General features: G+C 46.0%; 1 protein-coding gene across 2 annotated transcripts in view; it reads left to right on the forward strand.

The window, feature by feature from the left end:
- LOC143279976 (glutamate receptor ionotropic, NMDA 3A-like) overlaps positions 1-13,549 on the forward strand; it is a 184,825-nt gene extending 171,276 nt beyond the window's left edge. For both annotated transcript variants that reach the window (XM_076584373.1, XM_076584372.1), the window contains one exon: positions 12,368-13,549. In XM_076584373.1, the coding sequence (XP_076440488.1) occupies positions 12,368-12,496 (129 nt within the window). In that variant the 3' untranslated portion in view covers positions 12,497-13,549. The remainder of the gene's footprint in view (positions 1-12,367) is intronic.
- The last annotated feature ends 1,913 nt before the right edge of the window (positions 13,550-15,462 follow it).

Raw genomic sequence — 15,462 nt, forward strand, 5'->3', positions numbered from 1 at the left:
CATAAATACCTCGAGACAGGACACAATCAAATGCAGAGTGATTGCAAGCATGCTGCAGTCACGTTTGCCAAGAAACACACTCCAGTCTACACATCGAGTGGCTGGCGAATAGCGAGAAGGACCAACCCATACATCGCCATCCCCATCAGCCACAAACAAATTCTATATTTCAAAACACTGGCAAAGTCAACCATAAAAAAAATACTAGGACAGACACTGATGGTTGCAAAACATCAAATGCCTTCAGTTTCTTAAAGGCCAGTGAGATCTGCTCCAGTTCAAGTACAACTTTGACGAAGAAGACTTTCTTACACTCCCAGTCACTGGGTCCAGCAAGTGAGGCCACGCCTCTTCCCTTCAGTCAGACATACCAGTCTGTTGCTCATTTCTCAGGCAAAAAGAAAAAAACAGAAAAACAACAACAACAACAACAAAACAATCAAACAAACAAACAAAAACACGATTATCTGCTGTCCTGTGCATCGCAGTTCATTCCAGAAGAAAACTATTACTTCTACAAAGATCTCCCTGCCAGTTCATCTATCAATATCAAGCTTCCAGTAGACGAAGATGATTCAGCATAGAAACATCATGATCCACTTGACTGACATCATCTGTATGCATTCCTTATTCAACGTAAAAGTGAAACAGTAGTGCGTGGAAATGTACAGTTTTGTTGTTCATGACACTTTCTCTTCTTTTTGCTTAGACTCATAGGCTTCATACAGACAGGATGACTGCACTGAATATTCATTTTATGTTTTATTAAAGAGAAAAAAATGTCACTGATTGAATATAATTCATTATGTTAAGAACTAAAAGATTGCAAACTTAGTGAACCAGTCACCGCTATGAAAGTGTTGAGACATTTTTGAATCGGATCAGTACAAAGGAGTTTCAATGGACAACTTTTCTCAAGTAAGTGTGTGTGTGTGTGTGTGTGTGTGTGTGTGTGTGTGTGTTTCTCTCTGTCTCTCTGTCTTTCTCTTTTTCCTTACTCTGTCTGTCTGTCTGTCTCTCTTTTTTCTCTGTCTCTGAAAGAGAGAGAGAGAGAATTCGCTACTGCATGTTTTTGTTCGACTGACTTGTTTTATTTGGTTGAATTTAATGACAGGTGGTATTGCATTTGGGCTTGTTCTCTGTCTCTCATTCTTTCACACACACACACACACACACACACACACACACACACGCACGCACGCACGCACACATCCTACCAACACACTAACCTCACTGCTGCATGTCTTTTGTGACGAATTAGTTTCAAAATGGTTCTGTTATATTACAAAATATTTTTTCATAAAGGCTACATTCCGATTTAAAAAAACAAAAACAACTATCACTGCACTGTTGAGTTTGTTTTGTTTCTGCTTAAATAAAAACCATTTGCTTACACTTCTCACCTTAATACCATATGGATATTTGAAGTAGAAGGTCTACCCTCCTGTGCAGATTCAGTGGCAGCAAAATCCGTGGCCATTATGACCAGTATTTCCTCACAGCAACAGAACCGTTTCTCATTATACCGTGTTTATGTACACGTTGTGAGGAAATTTGCCAACGAAACCACCCTAGGTAAAAGACTGTGATTATGGTTATGAATTAAGGTTCTCCAGTCCGTGATTGCTTGGTGATTTAATCTTTGCTTTTGCCTGGGCCTTGATTTTAGATAAGGCTCTTTGGTAGCAGCCACTGGTGGCTGCTTCTGCCTCCAGGCACGTTCAACATGTTTACGGCTGTAATGCAGATTGTTTCTGTTACCCGACCTTTCTTGCTGCCCAGTCCTAAGCGTAGCAGTGGTAGCTACGGCCCTTTTGTAGGACAAATAACATGGGCGTCTACTGTTTCTCAACGGGCATGCGGAAAGACCTTCTCCTCAGTATAGCTCACGTAAATGTTAATCATACAAATATTAAGATGTAGATTGAATGAAACTCATGATTACCAAACAGGAGTGAATGATCTTTCTACTGGTAGCAAACATGCGCATATTAATGGTTTCAATGTTTTTATAATCTCAGTTTGCTCTCCTGTAAAATTGGCCGATTTGATGGCCCTTAAGCAGGCACCCGTCGAGTGTGAGTGTGTGTGTGTGTGTCTGTGTGTGTGTTGTATAACTAGTAGAGGAACAAAGCTGACAACGTGACAAACACAAGAGCAACCAGAAATTAAGTCCATGAGGTATGTTACCATACTACTACTTGGGGGCGTGGAGTCACTTGTTTTAGTTTGGGTTCGTGACCTTATGATTTTAACCAGGTTTTGGTAAGGAATACTATATCAAAGTTTTTTTCAAAAATGTAATCAGAAATATAGTCAGTCTTTTGATCAGGGCATACATATTAAGCGTGTGTCAGGTCAGGTCATTAGATCTGCTACTGGTAACCTGTAATCCAATACAACCTGTTCAGGGTCGGGTTGCCGGCGACTAAACCGGCTCTCCCACCGCTCCCTTCCGGGACTGGTGAGGCGGGTGGCTAGACACCCTTATTGAATTAAAAACGAGATCCGTAAAAGGGACGTCGGCTCAGGAGAGCCACCAACGGCCATCTAGCTCCACCGTGCTGTGTGCATGCCACACGCAGTTGGCCCCCGGGGTGTGTCTACCCATGCATGCGAAGTCTGGATCCGGCTGAATCTGCGGAAGAAACCTATCGGTTCAACGGAGAGGAAGACGGTTACAGCAACGCACTGTGGAGTGCAGAGAGCAAGATGAGACACCGAAAGGATATCTTGGTCATCCACTGCATCCGTGCTCATCCTCCAGTCGTCTCGACTTAGTCTTGCCACTGGAAATTGGTGGACCCGGACGAGAGAGTGAGGTCGACGTTGCGCAACTCCTCTTCACTTTCAACAAACTCATCGCGCAAGTCATCAGTCATCCTCAGTGACCTTTCATCCTTCATCATTTCATCACCCCCAAGTCCTGTGGCGACAGGCGAGCGACGAAACGACAGGTGTGGGTACACTGGCAGTCGCAGCCGCAGACCTGCACGCAGGCGGCTCAGGCCATAGGGTCGTTCTTCGTCGACAGGAGCAGCGATGGAGCTCGGCAGCCGTCTGAGCGTCTGAGCAGCCCTCTTTAGGAATGCACTGCTCACCTCCCTGGCATGAGGAAGGGGCTAGAAAAGGTGCCCTAAAAATTGCCTGCTCCATATCACCCTGGCCAGCATACCGCGGCTGGCGGGGACCCTACATCAGCGGTCAAAACAAAGAGAAAGAAAAAAACAAAAAAAAAAAGGATCGTTCCTCTCACCATTGGTACTTGGAACATAAGGACTCTCCTGGACAAAGATAACGCGGACAGACCCCAAAGGAGAACGGCACTAGTTGCATCCGAACTCGCCAGATACAACATTGACATGGCAGCCTTGAGTGAGACTCGGCTTGCAGGCGAAGACGAGCTCTGTGAACGGGGATCTGGTTACACCTTCTGGAGCGGACGAGGAAGCGAAGAGCGACGTGAGGCTGGCGTTGGTTTTGCAGTAAAAACAGCACTTGTCAGCAAGCTAGCTGGAATCCCAAAGGGAGTCAACGATAGGCTTATGACCATGAAACTCCCACTGGCATCTGGCCAGAAGCACCTCACCATTGTCAGTACCTACGCCCCAACCATGACCAACCCGGATGAAGTGAAGGCGAAGTTCTACGAGGACCTTCACTCTGTCATTGCTGCTATCCCGAAAGCAGACAAGCTCATCATTCTAGAGTTGGCTCTGACTACATCTCCTGGGATGGAGTGATTGGAAAGTACGGTGTGAGCCACTGCAACCCAAATGGATTGCTTTTGCTTCAGACCTGTGCAGAGCACGAACTGCTGATAACCAACACAGTTTTCTGCCTCCCTACCCGTAACAGGACGTCATGGATGCACCCTCGCTCAAAGCATTGGCATCTCATCGATTATGTCATCGTCAGGAAAAGGGATAGGCAAGATGTCCGTGTAACAAAGACCATGTGCGGCCCCGAGTGTTGGACAGACCATCGCCTTGTAGTCTCGAAGCTAAATATTCGAATCCAGCCCAAGAGACGCCCCCAAGGCCAGAAGGCTCCAAAACGGCTCAACATCCCTAAGCTGAAAAACATCACCATCAAACAGTCCTTTGTGGAGCTGCTGGAAGATCGTCTGGAATCCGCCTCTCTGGACAACCAGAATGTAGAGTCTGACTGGAGGACCCTGCGTGAGCTGATCTATAGTACAGCTTCAGAGACCCTGGGACCCATGACCAGAAAGCACAAAGACTGGTTATATGAAAACTGTGATGAAATCAAGCAGCTTCTGGATGAGAAACGCCGTCTGCATCAAGCCTACCTGAGCAACCCAAAGTCCACATCAAAAAAGGATGCGTACAATGCCATCCGCAGGACTGTTCAGCAAAAGTTACGCCAGATGCAGGATAAGTGGCTGAGTGACAAAGCTGATGAGATCCAGGGATATGCTGACAGGCACGATATGAAGAGGTTCTATGATGCCTTAAAAGAAGTCTATGGCCCCACATCCTCAGGATCATCCCCCCTCCTCAGTGCAGATGGAAATACCTTGATCACCGAGAAGGAGAAAATTCTCGAACGCTGGGCTGAGCACTTCAACAGTATCTTAAATCGCCCTTCCTCCATAAATGATGAAGCCATAGACCGTCTCCCACAAGTCCCCATCAACAAAGCACTGGACGATCCGCCAACACTTCTTGAGACCCAGAAAGCAATCCGGTGGCAAAGGATGGAGGCACTGTGCTGACTGAGAAGCTCCATCAGCTGTACTCACTCATGTGGAAAGAATCCCCCAGGATTTCAAAGATGCATCTATCATTCACTTGTACAAGCGAAAGGGGAACCGGCAAGCCTGTGATAACCATCGGGGCATTTCCTTGCTCTCCATCGCAGGCAAGATACTTGCCAGGATCCTACTAAACCGCCTCACAGCACACCTTGACCAAGGCCAATGTGGATTCCGGAAAGAGCGCGGAACCACTGACATGGTGTTTGCTGCAAGGCAGCTGCAAGAGAAATGTCAGGAGCAAAATGCTGATCTGTTCTCCACCTATGTCGACCTCACTAAGGCCTTCGACACCGTGAGTAGAGAGGGACTGTGGAAGATCATGGCCAAGTACGGATGCCCTCGGAAATTTATTTCCTTGGTCAGCCAATTCCATGAAGGCATGCAGGCTCAAGTCCAGGACAATGGCGAAACATCTGCTCCTTTTGCTGTCACAAATGGTGTCAAGCAAGGCTGCGTCCTGGCTCCAACGCTGTTCAGCCTCATGTTCTCTGCAATGCTTATTGATGCCTTCAGAGATGGCGATGTTGGAATCGGCCTAAAGTACCGAACAGATGGCAAGCTGTTTAACCTCAGAGACTTTTTGTTTGCTGATGATTGTGCCCTCAACACTGGATCTAAAGCTGACATGCAACTCAGCGTCAACAAGTTTGCCACTGCCAGCAGGAACTTCGGCCTTACCATCAGCATGAGGAAAACTGAAGTTCTCCATCAGCCAGCCCCAGGGAAACCCCACGTTGAGCCCAACATCACAGTCAACGGTCAGAGACTCAGTGCGGTGGAGCGGTTCACATACCTTGGCAGCACACTGTCACGAAATGCGACCATTGACGATGAAGTGAACGTCAGGATTGCAAGAGCAAGTGCAACTTTTCCAAATGTCTGGAACAGAAGAGGCATTAGCCTTGAGACCAAGCTAAAAGTCTACAGAGCAGTAGTTCTCCCCACACTACAGTACGCCTGCGAAACTTGGACAGTGTACCAACGACATGCCAAGAAGCTGAACCACTTCCACACAACATGCCTCAGGAAGATACTGAACATCATGTGGCAAGACAGGACCCCAGACACAGAGGTGCTCGCAAAAGCCAGCCTTCCCAGCATCTTCATCATCCTGATGTAGTCCCAGCTTCGCTGGGCTGGACACGTGGCACGCATGCCAGACCATCGGCTGCCCAAAAGGCTCTTCTATGGCGAGCTGCAACAAGGGAAGAGATCACACGGAGGTCAGAAGAAGCACTTCAGAGATACTCTGAAAGTCTCTCTGAAAGCGTTTGATATCAACCCTGACTCCTGGGAGGAATCTGCAGTGGACCGTGACAAATGGCGCGCTGCTGTGCACAAAGGCGCCAAGTTGTGCGAGGCCAACAGGACTGCTGCAGCTGTTCAGAAGAGGCAGGCCAGAAAGTCACGGGCAAACAAGCTCCCAGACAATGATATGCCTGTCTTTGTCTGCCCCAACTGTCAGCGAACATTTTGTGCGCAGATTGGACTATTCAGACATCTGCGCATTCACAGATAGATTCATGAGTATCTCCAGCCGTCTCGACAATGTCTTGCCACTGGGTCCAGATAGCCCGGGATTAGAGAGTGAGGCTGACGACCTGCGTAACTCTCCCTCGCTTTAATCCGGGTCAAGCACAATCATGATTTCAAACTACACCGCGCAACGCCTCGTCCTGTGGCGACGGGGGAGTGGCGAAGCAGCAGGTGTAGATACACTGGAAGCTGTAATCACTAGCCTGTACACAGGCGACCCAGGGCATAGGGTCGCTCTCTACTGGACCGAAGGTCATGTGTGGCACACGTCTTGAGGAGCAGACGGCCGTTGTTGTTACACTTGCCAGTGCCGTGTCTTACAGTGATCCCTTCCCGGGTTTTGTAGTCTGTCCCCATTCTGGCATTGAAGTCCCCAAGAACAATGAGTTTCTCTGACTGTGGGACTGATGAAATGAGGGCGTTGGGTTCTTCATAGAACTTGTCTTTAATGTCATCTGGGTTGGTCATGGTGGGAATGTAGGCACTAATCAGCGTTGCACTCTTCTTGTTTGAAAGTGGGATCTGCATCACCAACACTCTGACCCGCATACCCACCCATAAGAAAACGTCATGGATGCAGCCTCACTCGAGGCACTGGCATCTTATAGACTACGTCATCACCAGGAAGAGGAACAGGCTGGACGTCAGAGTGATGAGAGCCATGTGTGGTGCTGACTGCTGGATCGACCACCGCCTCATTGTGTCCAAGTTCAGGCTTCGCATTCTGCCCATGAGAAGATCCCAAGGTCAGAAGACTGCAAAGAGGCTGAATGTCTCCAAGCTGAAAAACAGCAAGGTTGTAGAAGAACTCGCCAACGACCTTGAAGGCAGACTGCCAGACAAACCACAGGAAGACGGGACCAGCATTGAGGAACAGTGGATGGCCTTTAGAGACGCTGTTTACACTGCTACCCTCTAACATCTCGGACCAGCAACCCGAAGAAACCAAGACTGGTTCGATGAGAATGATGAAGAAATAGAGGCACTAATAACAGAGAAAAACCAACTATTCAGAGTGCATCATAACGACTCCATGTCACAAGCTAAGGAAAATGCCCTTGTTACTGCAAAAAGGAAGGGTGCAGAAGAAACTTCGCGAAAGGAAGGGTGCAGAAGAAACTTCGCGAGATGCAGGACACCTGGTTAAGCAAGAAGGCAGAATAAATCCAGGGCTACACAGACAGCCACAACACAAAGTGCTTCTACTATGCTCTTAAGGCTGTATACAGACACCAGTCCTGCGGCTCCTCACCCTTCCTCAGTGCAGATGGGACGCAGCTGCTGACAGAGAAGAAGCGGATTCTGGAGTGGTGGGCTGAGCACTTCAACAACGTCCTCAACCATCCTGCCAACATCAGCATTGAGGCCATTGCTCACCTGCTCCAGGTAGAGATCAATGAGGACCTCGACACCCTCCCCACAGAAGATGGAGTCAGGAGGGCAGTGAAACAACTGTCCTGTTGCAAAACGCCAGGATGCGATGCAATCTCTGCTGACGTATACAAAGCTGGAGGCCCTGCCATGATGTAAAAGCTGACTGAACATTTTCAGTCCATGTGGAACGAGGGACAGATCCTACAACAGCTGATAGATGCCAGCATAGTCCACATCTACAAGAGGATAGGCAACCGCCAGTCATGCAACAACCACTGAGGCATCTCCCTCTTGTCCATTGCTGGGAAGATTCTGGCCCTTCTCCAGCTCAACCACCTTCTCCAACATCTTGAGCAAGGTCTCTTCCCCGAAAGCCAGTGCAGCTTCAGTGCTGAACATGGGACTGCCGACATGACTTTTACTTCGCGCCAACTCCAGGAAAAATGCCACGAGCAACACAGTGACCTCTTCATGACCTTTGTCGATCTGACCAAGCCCTCGATACGTTCAGCAGAGAAGGCTTGTGGAAGATCATGGGGAAGTTTCGCTGCCCCAGCAAGTTCATCAATCGTCCGGCAGTTCCACGACGGCATGATGATGAAAGTTCTGTTGATGGATAGGAGTCAGAGGCCTTCCCAGTGACAAACGGCGTCAAACAAGGCTGCGTTCTCGCCCCAACTCTGTTCAGTATGGTATTCTCTGCCATGCTGACAGATGCCTTCCGTGCCTGTGAAGAAGGAATCCACGTCAGGTACAGGACTGACAAGAGATTGTTCAACCTCAGGCGCCTGCCAGCTGTTACAAAAGTAAAGGAGACTGTCGTCAGAGACTTCTTGTTTGCTGATGACTGCGCACTCAGTGCCAGCACAGAGCAGAAGGTGCAGTGTCAAATGGTCTGCTTCTCACGAATCCACGTCAGGTACAAGGACTGACAAGAGATTGTTCAACCTCAGGCGCCTGCCAGCTGTTACAAAAGTAAAGGAGACTGTCGTCAGAGACTTCTTGTTTGCTGATGACTGCGCACTCAGTACCAGCACAGAGCAGAAGGTGCAGTGTCAAATGGACTGCTTCTCACGAGCCTGCGACAACTTCGGTCAAACCATCAGCACCAAAAAGAAAAGTCATACCAAGAGCCATGCATCACAGTGAAAAGGCAGAACCTCCAGGTAGTCGACAACTTCACCTATCTGGGCAGCACGCTCTCTCCCGCAATGAACATAGACGCTGAGGTCAACAACAGGATCGCCAAACCCAGCTCCGCCTTTGAGAGACTCCGTGAGAACGTCTGGGAGGGGAGAGGACTCAGCGCTACCACCAAGCTGAAGATCTACTGTTCAGTGGTCTTACCATCCTCATTTACGCCAGCAAGACCTGGACTGTGTACAGCAGACACGCCAAACAGCTCAATTGCTTCCACCTGAGCTGTCTCTGCAGACTCCTCCACATCATGTGGCAGGACAAAGTCCTCGACATGGAGGTCCTGGAACGAGCTGGCCTCTGCAGCGTCTATACCCTCCTGCAGTAAGCCCAAGCCAGGTGAGATGGACATGTAGTCAGAATGCCAGACAGTCGACAGCCTAAGCAGCTGGTGTACAGAACACTGTGTCACTCAGTTTGAAGGCAGAAGAAACGCTACAAAGACTGTCTCAAAGCGTACTTTAAAGACATGGGCATCGACATCAACACGTACGAGACGCTTGCTCTGGACCGTCCAGCCTGACGCAGAAGGATCACCACAGGAGCCCATGCATCTGAAGCCAGGTGCATCACTGGGGCACAACGAAAGCGTGCTGTGTGCAAGGCCCGAGCAGCATCCACTGCCACGATAGCACCCACTCTCTTGTGTCCCACATGTGGGCAAGCCTTCAGGGTCCAGACTGGCCTCATCAGTCACCTCCAGACTCACAGCCACCGATCTTCTATCTGATTTCTTTGAAGCCATGGTCATCTTCGAATCTGAAGGACGAACATCATTATATCATATAAGATTAGATTAGATTATTGTTATTATTATTATATTTATATAGCACTGAATCTTGTGCAGAGACAAATCAAAGCACTTTCGCACCAGTCATTCAAACGTATGCATAACTCATAAAACTGGAAGAAAGTGAAGACAAGGAAGAGGCAGAGAATGGAGGCTATTTTGGAAAGAGGTGGGTTTTAAGGCCAGACTTGAAATACCTGAGTGTAAGGACCTGACGAAGCGAAAGAGGAAGTTCATTCCAGTTACAAGGTCCAGAGACACAGAAAGAACAGCGACCAACAGTCGAGTGTTTGAATCTGGGTATGCGTAAACACAATGGATCCGAAGCCAATCGTAGAAAGCGAGATGGAGTGTAGAGGTGAAGGCAGCCACAGAGATAGGAAGGGGCATGTTTGTGAATACATTTATAACATAGAGTGCTGATCTTGTACTTTATTCTATGTGTGACAGAGAGCCAGTGGAGATGTTGCAAAAGAGGGGTGATGTGCTCAGATCTTTTCTTTCTGAGGACGAGTCGGGCAGCAGAGTTTTGCTTTCACTGAAGGGACTCAATAGATGAAGCAGGCAAACCAGACAATAGAGAGTTTCAGTTGTCAAGGCGAGAGAGAATGAGAGAAATGACAAGTCTAGATAAATGTTGCGTCAGTGGACAGATATTTCCGGACAGAACTGATGTGCCGCAATTGACAGTAGCAGGATTGACATGTCTGACTGATAACTTTTGCATGGACTGAACTGGAAAGAGGGATGGATATACTGCCTAGTTTGATTGTGGCAGTTGTGATGGAAGACAGTTTTTGTTTTGTTCCTATGATCATTGCTTCGGTTTTGTCCGCGTTCAATTGCAACTTATTTAGAGTCATCCAGTTTTGTATGTCCAGGGAGCAGTTGGATGTTTGTTGCAAGAGCGACGACAATTTTTCAGGGGTATCACTCTGAGTTGAGTGTCATCAGTATAAGAATGATGAATGACATTATGGCGGTTGATAATTTCAGCGAGAGGAACAGTGTACAATGTAAAGAACACTGGGCCTAAACCAGATCCCTGTGGGATTCCATGTTAGATTTTAACGGGTTCAGATTGGAAATGATCAACAATGACAGACTGGAATCGATCAGTGAGATAAGATTTGAACCAGCTTAGAACAGTGCCGTTCATACCAAATGTAAAAAGAAGACGGGAAAGAAGGATTGAATGGTCTATCGTGTCAAAGGCGGCTGACAAGTCGAGAAGAGTGAGAATGGAAATTTTTCCTGAGTCGGACGCTAGCAGTAGATTATTCAGGATGTCGAGGAGAGTGGTTTCGGTGCTGTGGTTAGATTAGATTAGATTAGATTAGATTGAATCAGATTAGGCCCTTCACTCAAGGACGTTTCTCCACCGAACTCGACTCTGGGCTGTCCTCTCTGCATCCCTCCAGCTGGATCCCAGCCTCTTTGGCTCTGATCAAAAATATAACATGATATAATATAATGATCATATCATATTGTGTTATATTATATTTCTGATTAGTTATACACATCGCCTTTATTTCGTTGTTTGTTATTGATTCCGATGACAAATTTGAGGTCGAAGCATCGCAGTGATCTGTCTCATGTGAAATACAAAAAAACAGATGTATGTCAGTGTCATCACTGTTGTGTCTTCACTAACGCCACAGTCATTATCATGATCGTCGTTGTCGTCGCCCCCTCTTTCTCTTTTCTTTTCCTCTCTCTCATTTTTCTCCAGTGTTTGCATTTGGAAAAGACGAGAAACCAACTCCGATGATAAAGGAAATATTTTTGATAAGAAATAAGGGGGACCCCCCACCACCCCCGCAGTTGTGAGAAAACGTGGGAGGGGAACGACCAAACTTTCTCGCAATTCCACGATTTCTCTCACAGTAAGAGAAATCGTGGGACTGCGAGAAATCATGGGATTGCGAGAAATCATGGGCTTACAATGAGTCCGAAGAAATCATAAAATTATTGTGTGTTTGTTTGCGGAACCATTTTAACGCCAGAACCAGCGCAGACAGTTCCGCAGTAAGTATATATACTGAACTGTCAGACAGAATGTGTTTCTTTGAGGGCTGGTCAGGAAAGGCAGACCTGGACGCATTTTCAGCGACACCATCCTCTGACTTCGAACCATCAGTGATGAATTGGTGGAGTCTTTACGATTTGAGGCCAGATCGAATCGTACCTCAGGTGTTTTAAAGGCCCACGGTGGGCTGTCCGGGAACTAAGAAAAATCTATTAGATTACAATCAAAGTAAGATTCTTCACTTATCTAAGTGTATGTAAACAGAACAGGTATAATCGTGCAGTGAATGACACATAGATTTATATTATAAATGTTCAGAATATTTATTTAGAATTAGCTTCATGGTGCATGGTGTGTCACGGAACGATGAACATTGTGCAAGGTGTGTTGTTATTGTGCATGGCGTGTAATGGAACAATGAACATTGTGCATGGTATGTTGTTATAGTTCATGTTGTGTAAAGGAACAACGAACATTGTGCATGGTGTGTTGATATTGTTCATGGTACGTAAGGGTGAGAGTAGAGTGTTTGTCTTGAAGAAACGCCACACTCTGGGGGAAAAAAACATATTGGAGGCGAATTACTGTACTTGGATCATCGTGAAGAAAGTCCAGTCTTTCACGAAAGATGCTTAACACAGGTTTTGGGATCTGTGTGCAGCGTCTTCATCGCACCGTCAACAGTGCAGAACTCGTGTCGCCCCATGAGTCACTGCGAGAGATTGTGGCCATCGTGCGCACAAGGGATTTCACCCGGCTCTTCATGAAGAGCACTATCAGGGTAAGATGATCTTTCACACATCCTATATTTCCATCTTTTTCGTTCCAAAGGCAAGTTCCATGAAGCTGAATGCCAGAAGGTCATACCAGAATGTGTAAATGTAGTGTAGTCTATCGCAAAAACAGCATGGAACATTTCGCCAGAGTAATCAGACAAATTGCCCGACGAAAGCACACACTTGCACATGCATGCCAGTTGTGCTTTAAAATGCATAGCCAAAAATGAACAGAAAGCGAAATAAGAGGAGAGTGTATAGAAGTGTAAGAGGAAAGGGGGTTGGGGAGGCATGAGAAATTTTGTGACGAAAGAATACCAGGTTCTGCAAAAGTGCTGTAAGTAGCCTATAATCTTCCTCGAGTCGGTGAATGCTGGTCATGAGACAAACCCATATCAAAACAGCCGTGTTGCCCCAGCTTGTCACGAGTGCTTCCCTTTACACACACACACACACACACACACGTACGCACGCACACGCACAAACACATACGCGCGCGCGCACACACACACACACACATACATATGCACACACCATGCGTACTCACGTACAGAGGAAAAATACTGAAGTCTTGATTCCAGATTTCGATATCCAAAACTTTGAAGACAGAAAATACAAGTGGCATAGTTAGGAAAAATCACCAGCTAGAGTTATTGGGAAGATGTTAAAGCATATATAACAAGAGAGGCAAGGCCTTCAAGGCTCACTTGTGATACACACACACACAAAAAAATCCAATCATTAAAATGTGTTCTGTATTTGTTATTATAAAGCTTCGGGTTAAAAGGAAAAGAAAAAAGTCCTAACGGCAGATTCGAACCCTGCGTGTTCGGGTGAGAAGAAACTGTCTTACCCATTACACTATCGTGGTTCCTTAACTGACGTTCAAAAATATAATATTTAAACATGCTTTTTTAAAGGGCGATAAATCGATTGCGGTATTCGGAGTGAGAACGCTGCTCAAATCATATTATTCTGGTGTATCTTGGGCGTTTAAAAAATCTTTAAGGGCAATTAAAAATTCTTTTAAGTCCGCGGTAAAGGAGACGTGGCTATCGCCGCAATCACACTGCAACATTTGGCCGTTTTCTCTGTGTCTAGATAGATGTACAAGTTTAGTTACACCCGGTTAACATAGTCGCTTCAATTTCTCTTTATGTTTATTCTAGTTTTATAGCTTTAAAGTTGATATGAAAATTGAGTATTTTGTTAAACTAATAACATGTAGAGCCAAGTACAAGTACTTCTAAACGTCGTATGAAGTGAAAAGGACTTCATTTTGAGAAAAGTCAAGACTGGAATTTTTTTTACATTTCATCAGTTCAAGGGTATTAACTCTCGTGGTTTATTATTTTTAACTGTGAATTCCGACTGATCATGTGGATATCTTTACGGCAGTTTGGGGCATAATCCAGAAAGTGATGAGGCGTTCACAAATCTTTCTCTGAATAAATATTTAACGGTCTCCTTCTCCAACTTTCCATCACATGTTATCATGTATTGTCGATTGAATATTGGATTGAACGGGCAGGTCAACTACTTGAAACAAAATGTCGCCCTTCGAGCTTGCAAGCACGCGCTTTGAATATGTATAAATATGTGTACGCAATTGATTTTTGCCCATGACCTTCAGGGCTCAGCCAATAGACCAATAAAGTCCACTCGTAGTATTGATTTTAGTATTTTCTGAAAAAGACCACTTGGGCGAATGAACATAGTGAAAGCCCTGTACAGTGAGAGTAAAACACACAAGCTTTGTATGTATTGAGTATAACTTCAAAATGTAATATTTAAGATGAGAAAGATCAGTTTAAAGCAAATTAACACCATCAGCATTATTTACAGATTAATTTCCCATTTTTACTATCTGCACCAAAGACATGCAAAATAAATATAACTTCCATGCTAAGCAAAAGTAGTTCCTGTTTGAACAAAAAATTATAAAAATGACTGCTCTTGTTGTTGTGTCAGAATATCAGATCAAAGTGCCAAGTTTAGAGAATAAAAAAAATATATAGATTTTACAATAAATTCAGTTTGCATATAATTTGGCTTCTTTTTAATTTTTTTTTTTTGGTGCCCATCCCAGAGGTACAATATTGTTTTAAACAAGATGACTGGAAAGAACTGAATTTTTCCTATTTTTATGCCAAATTTGGTGTCAGCTGATAAAGCATTTGCAGAGAAAATGGCAATGTTAAAGTTTACGACGGACACACAGACAGACAGACAGACAGACAGACAGACACACACACACACACACACACACACACACACACACACACACAAAACCGAACACCGGGTTAAAACATAGGCTCATTTTGTTCACACAAATGAGTCAAAAATGACATGATATGGAATCTAAGTGGCCCTGGCAACGCTCGTCGAGGCGACAGCAGTCACACTCCATCAGGCAAAGGCAGCTCAACCCAAGGCGGGGGGAAGCAGCATGAGGCCAGCTGTACTCGCTGCGGACGGCAACACTACAAGGAAGTGTGCCCAACTCAAGGAAAAAGGTGCAAGAAGTGTGGACGCATGAATCACTTTGCGGCAGTCAGCAGAAGCAGCAAGTTAGTCGACGCAGTAGACGACGTACCACATCTGAAGGAGCACATAAAGGTGGCGTTACACGTTGAACACTCAGAAGAAAAGAAGGTTCAAGCAAGCTGTGAAGAAGAGAAAATGGAAGAACATTTTGTTGGAACATTGTGCTTAGAAGGCAGAAATGAACCACCGTGGATGACAACACTCAAGTCTGGACGTTGCGACGTCACGTTCAAGATAGATACTGGAGTGGATGTGTCTAACATCTCGTCAGCTCAGTACAGAAAGCTGAAGCCTCGTCCACAGCTTCACAGATCAAGCGCAATTCTGCGTAGCCCAGGAGGTATCCAGTGTGAGTGACAATTTGTCGCCATCACCAGAGTCCATGACCAGCCTCATTCGCTTCAACTCTTCGTTGTACAGTCAAAGACGGACA

The sequence above is a fragment of the Babylonia areolata genome, chromosome 3, assembly GCF_041734735.1.
Source record: "Babylonia areolata isolate BAREFJ2019XMU chromosome 3, ASM4173473v1, whole genome shotgun sequence".
In the NCBI taxonomy this organism is placed as follows: domain Eukaryota; kingdom Metazoa; phylum Mollusca; class Gastropoda; order Neogastropoda; family Buccinidae; genus Babylonia; species Babylonia areolata.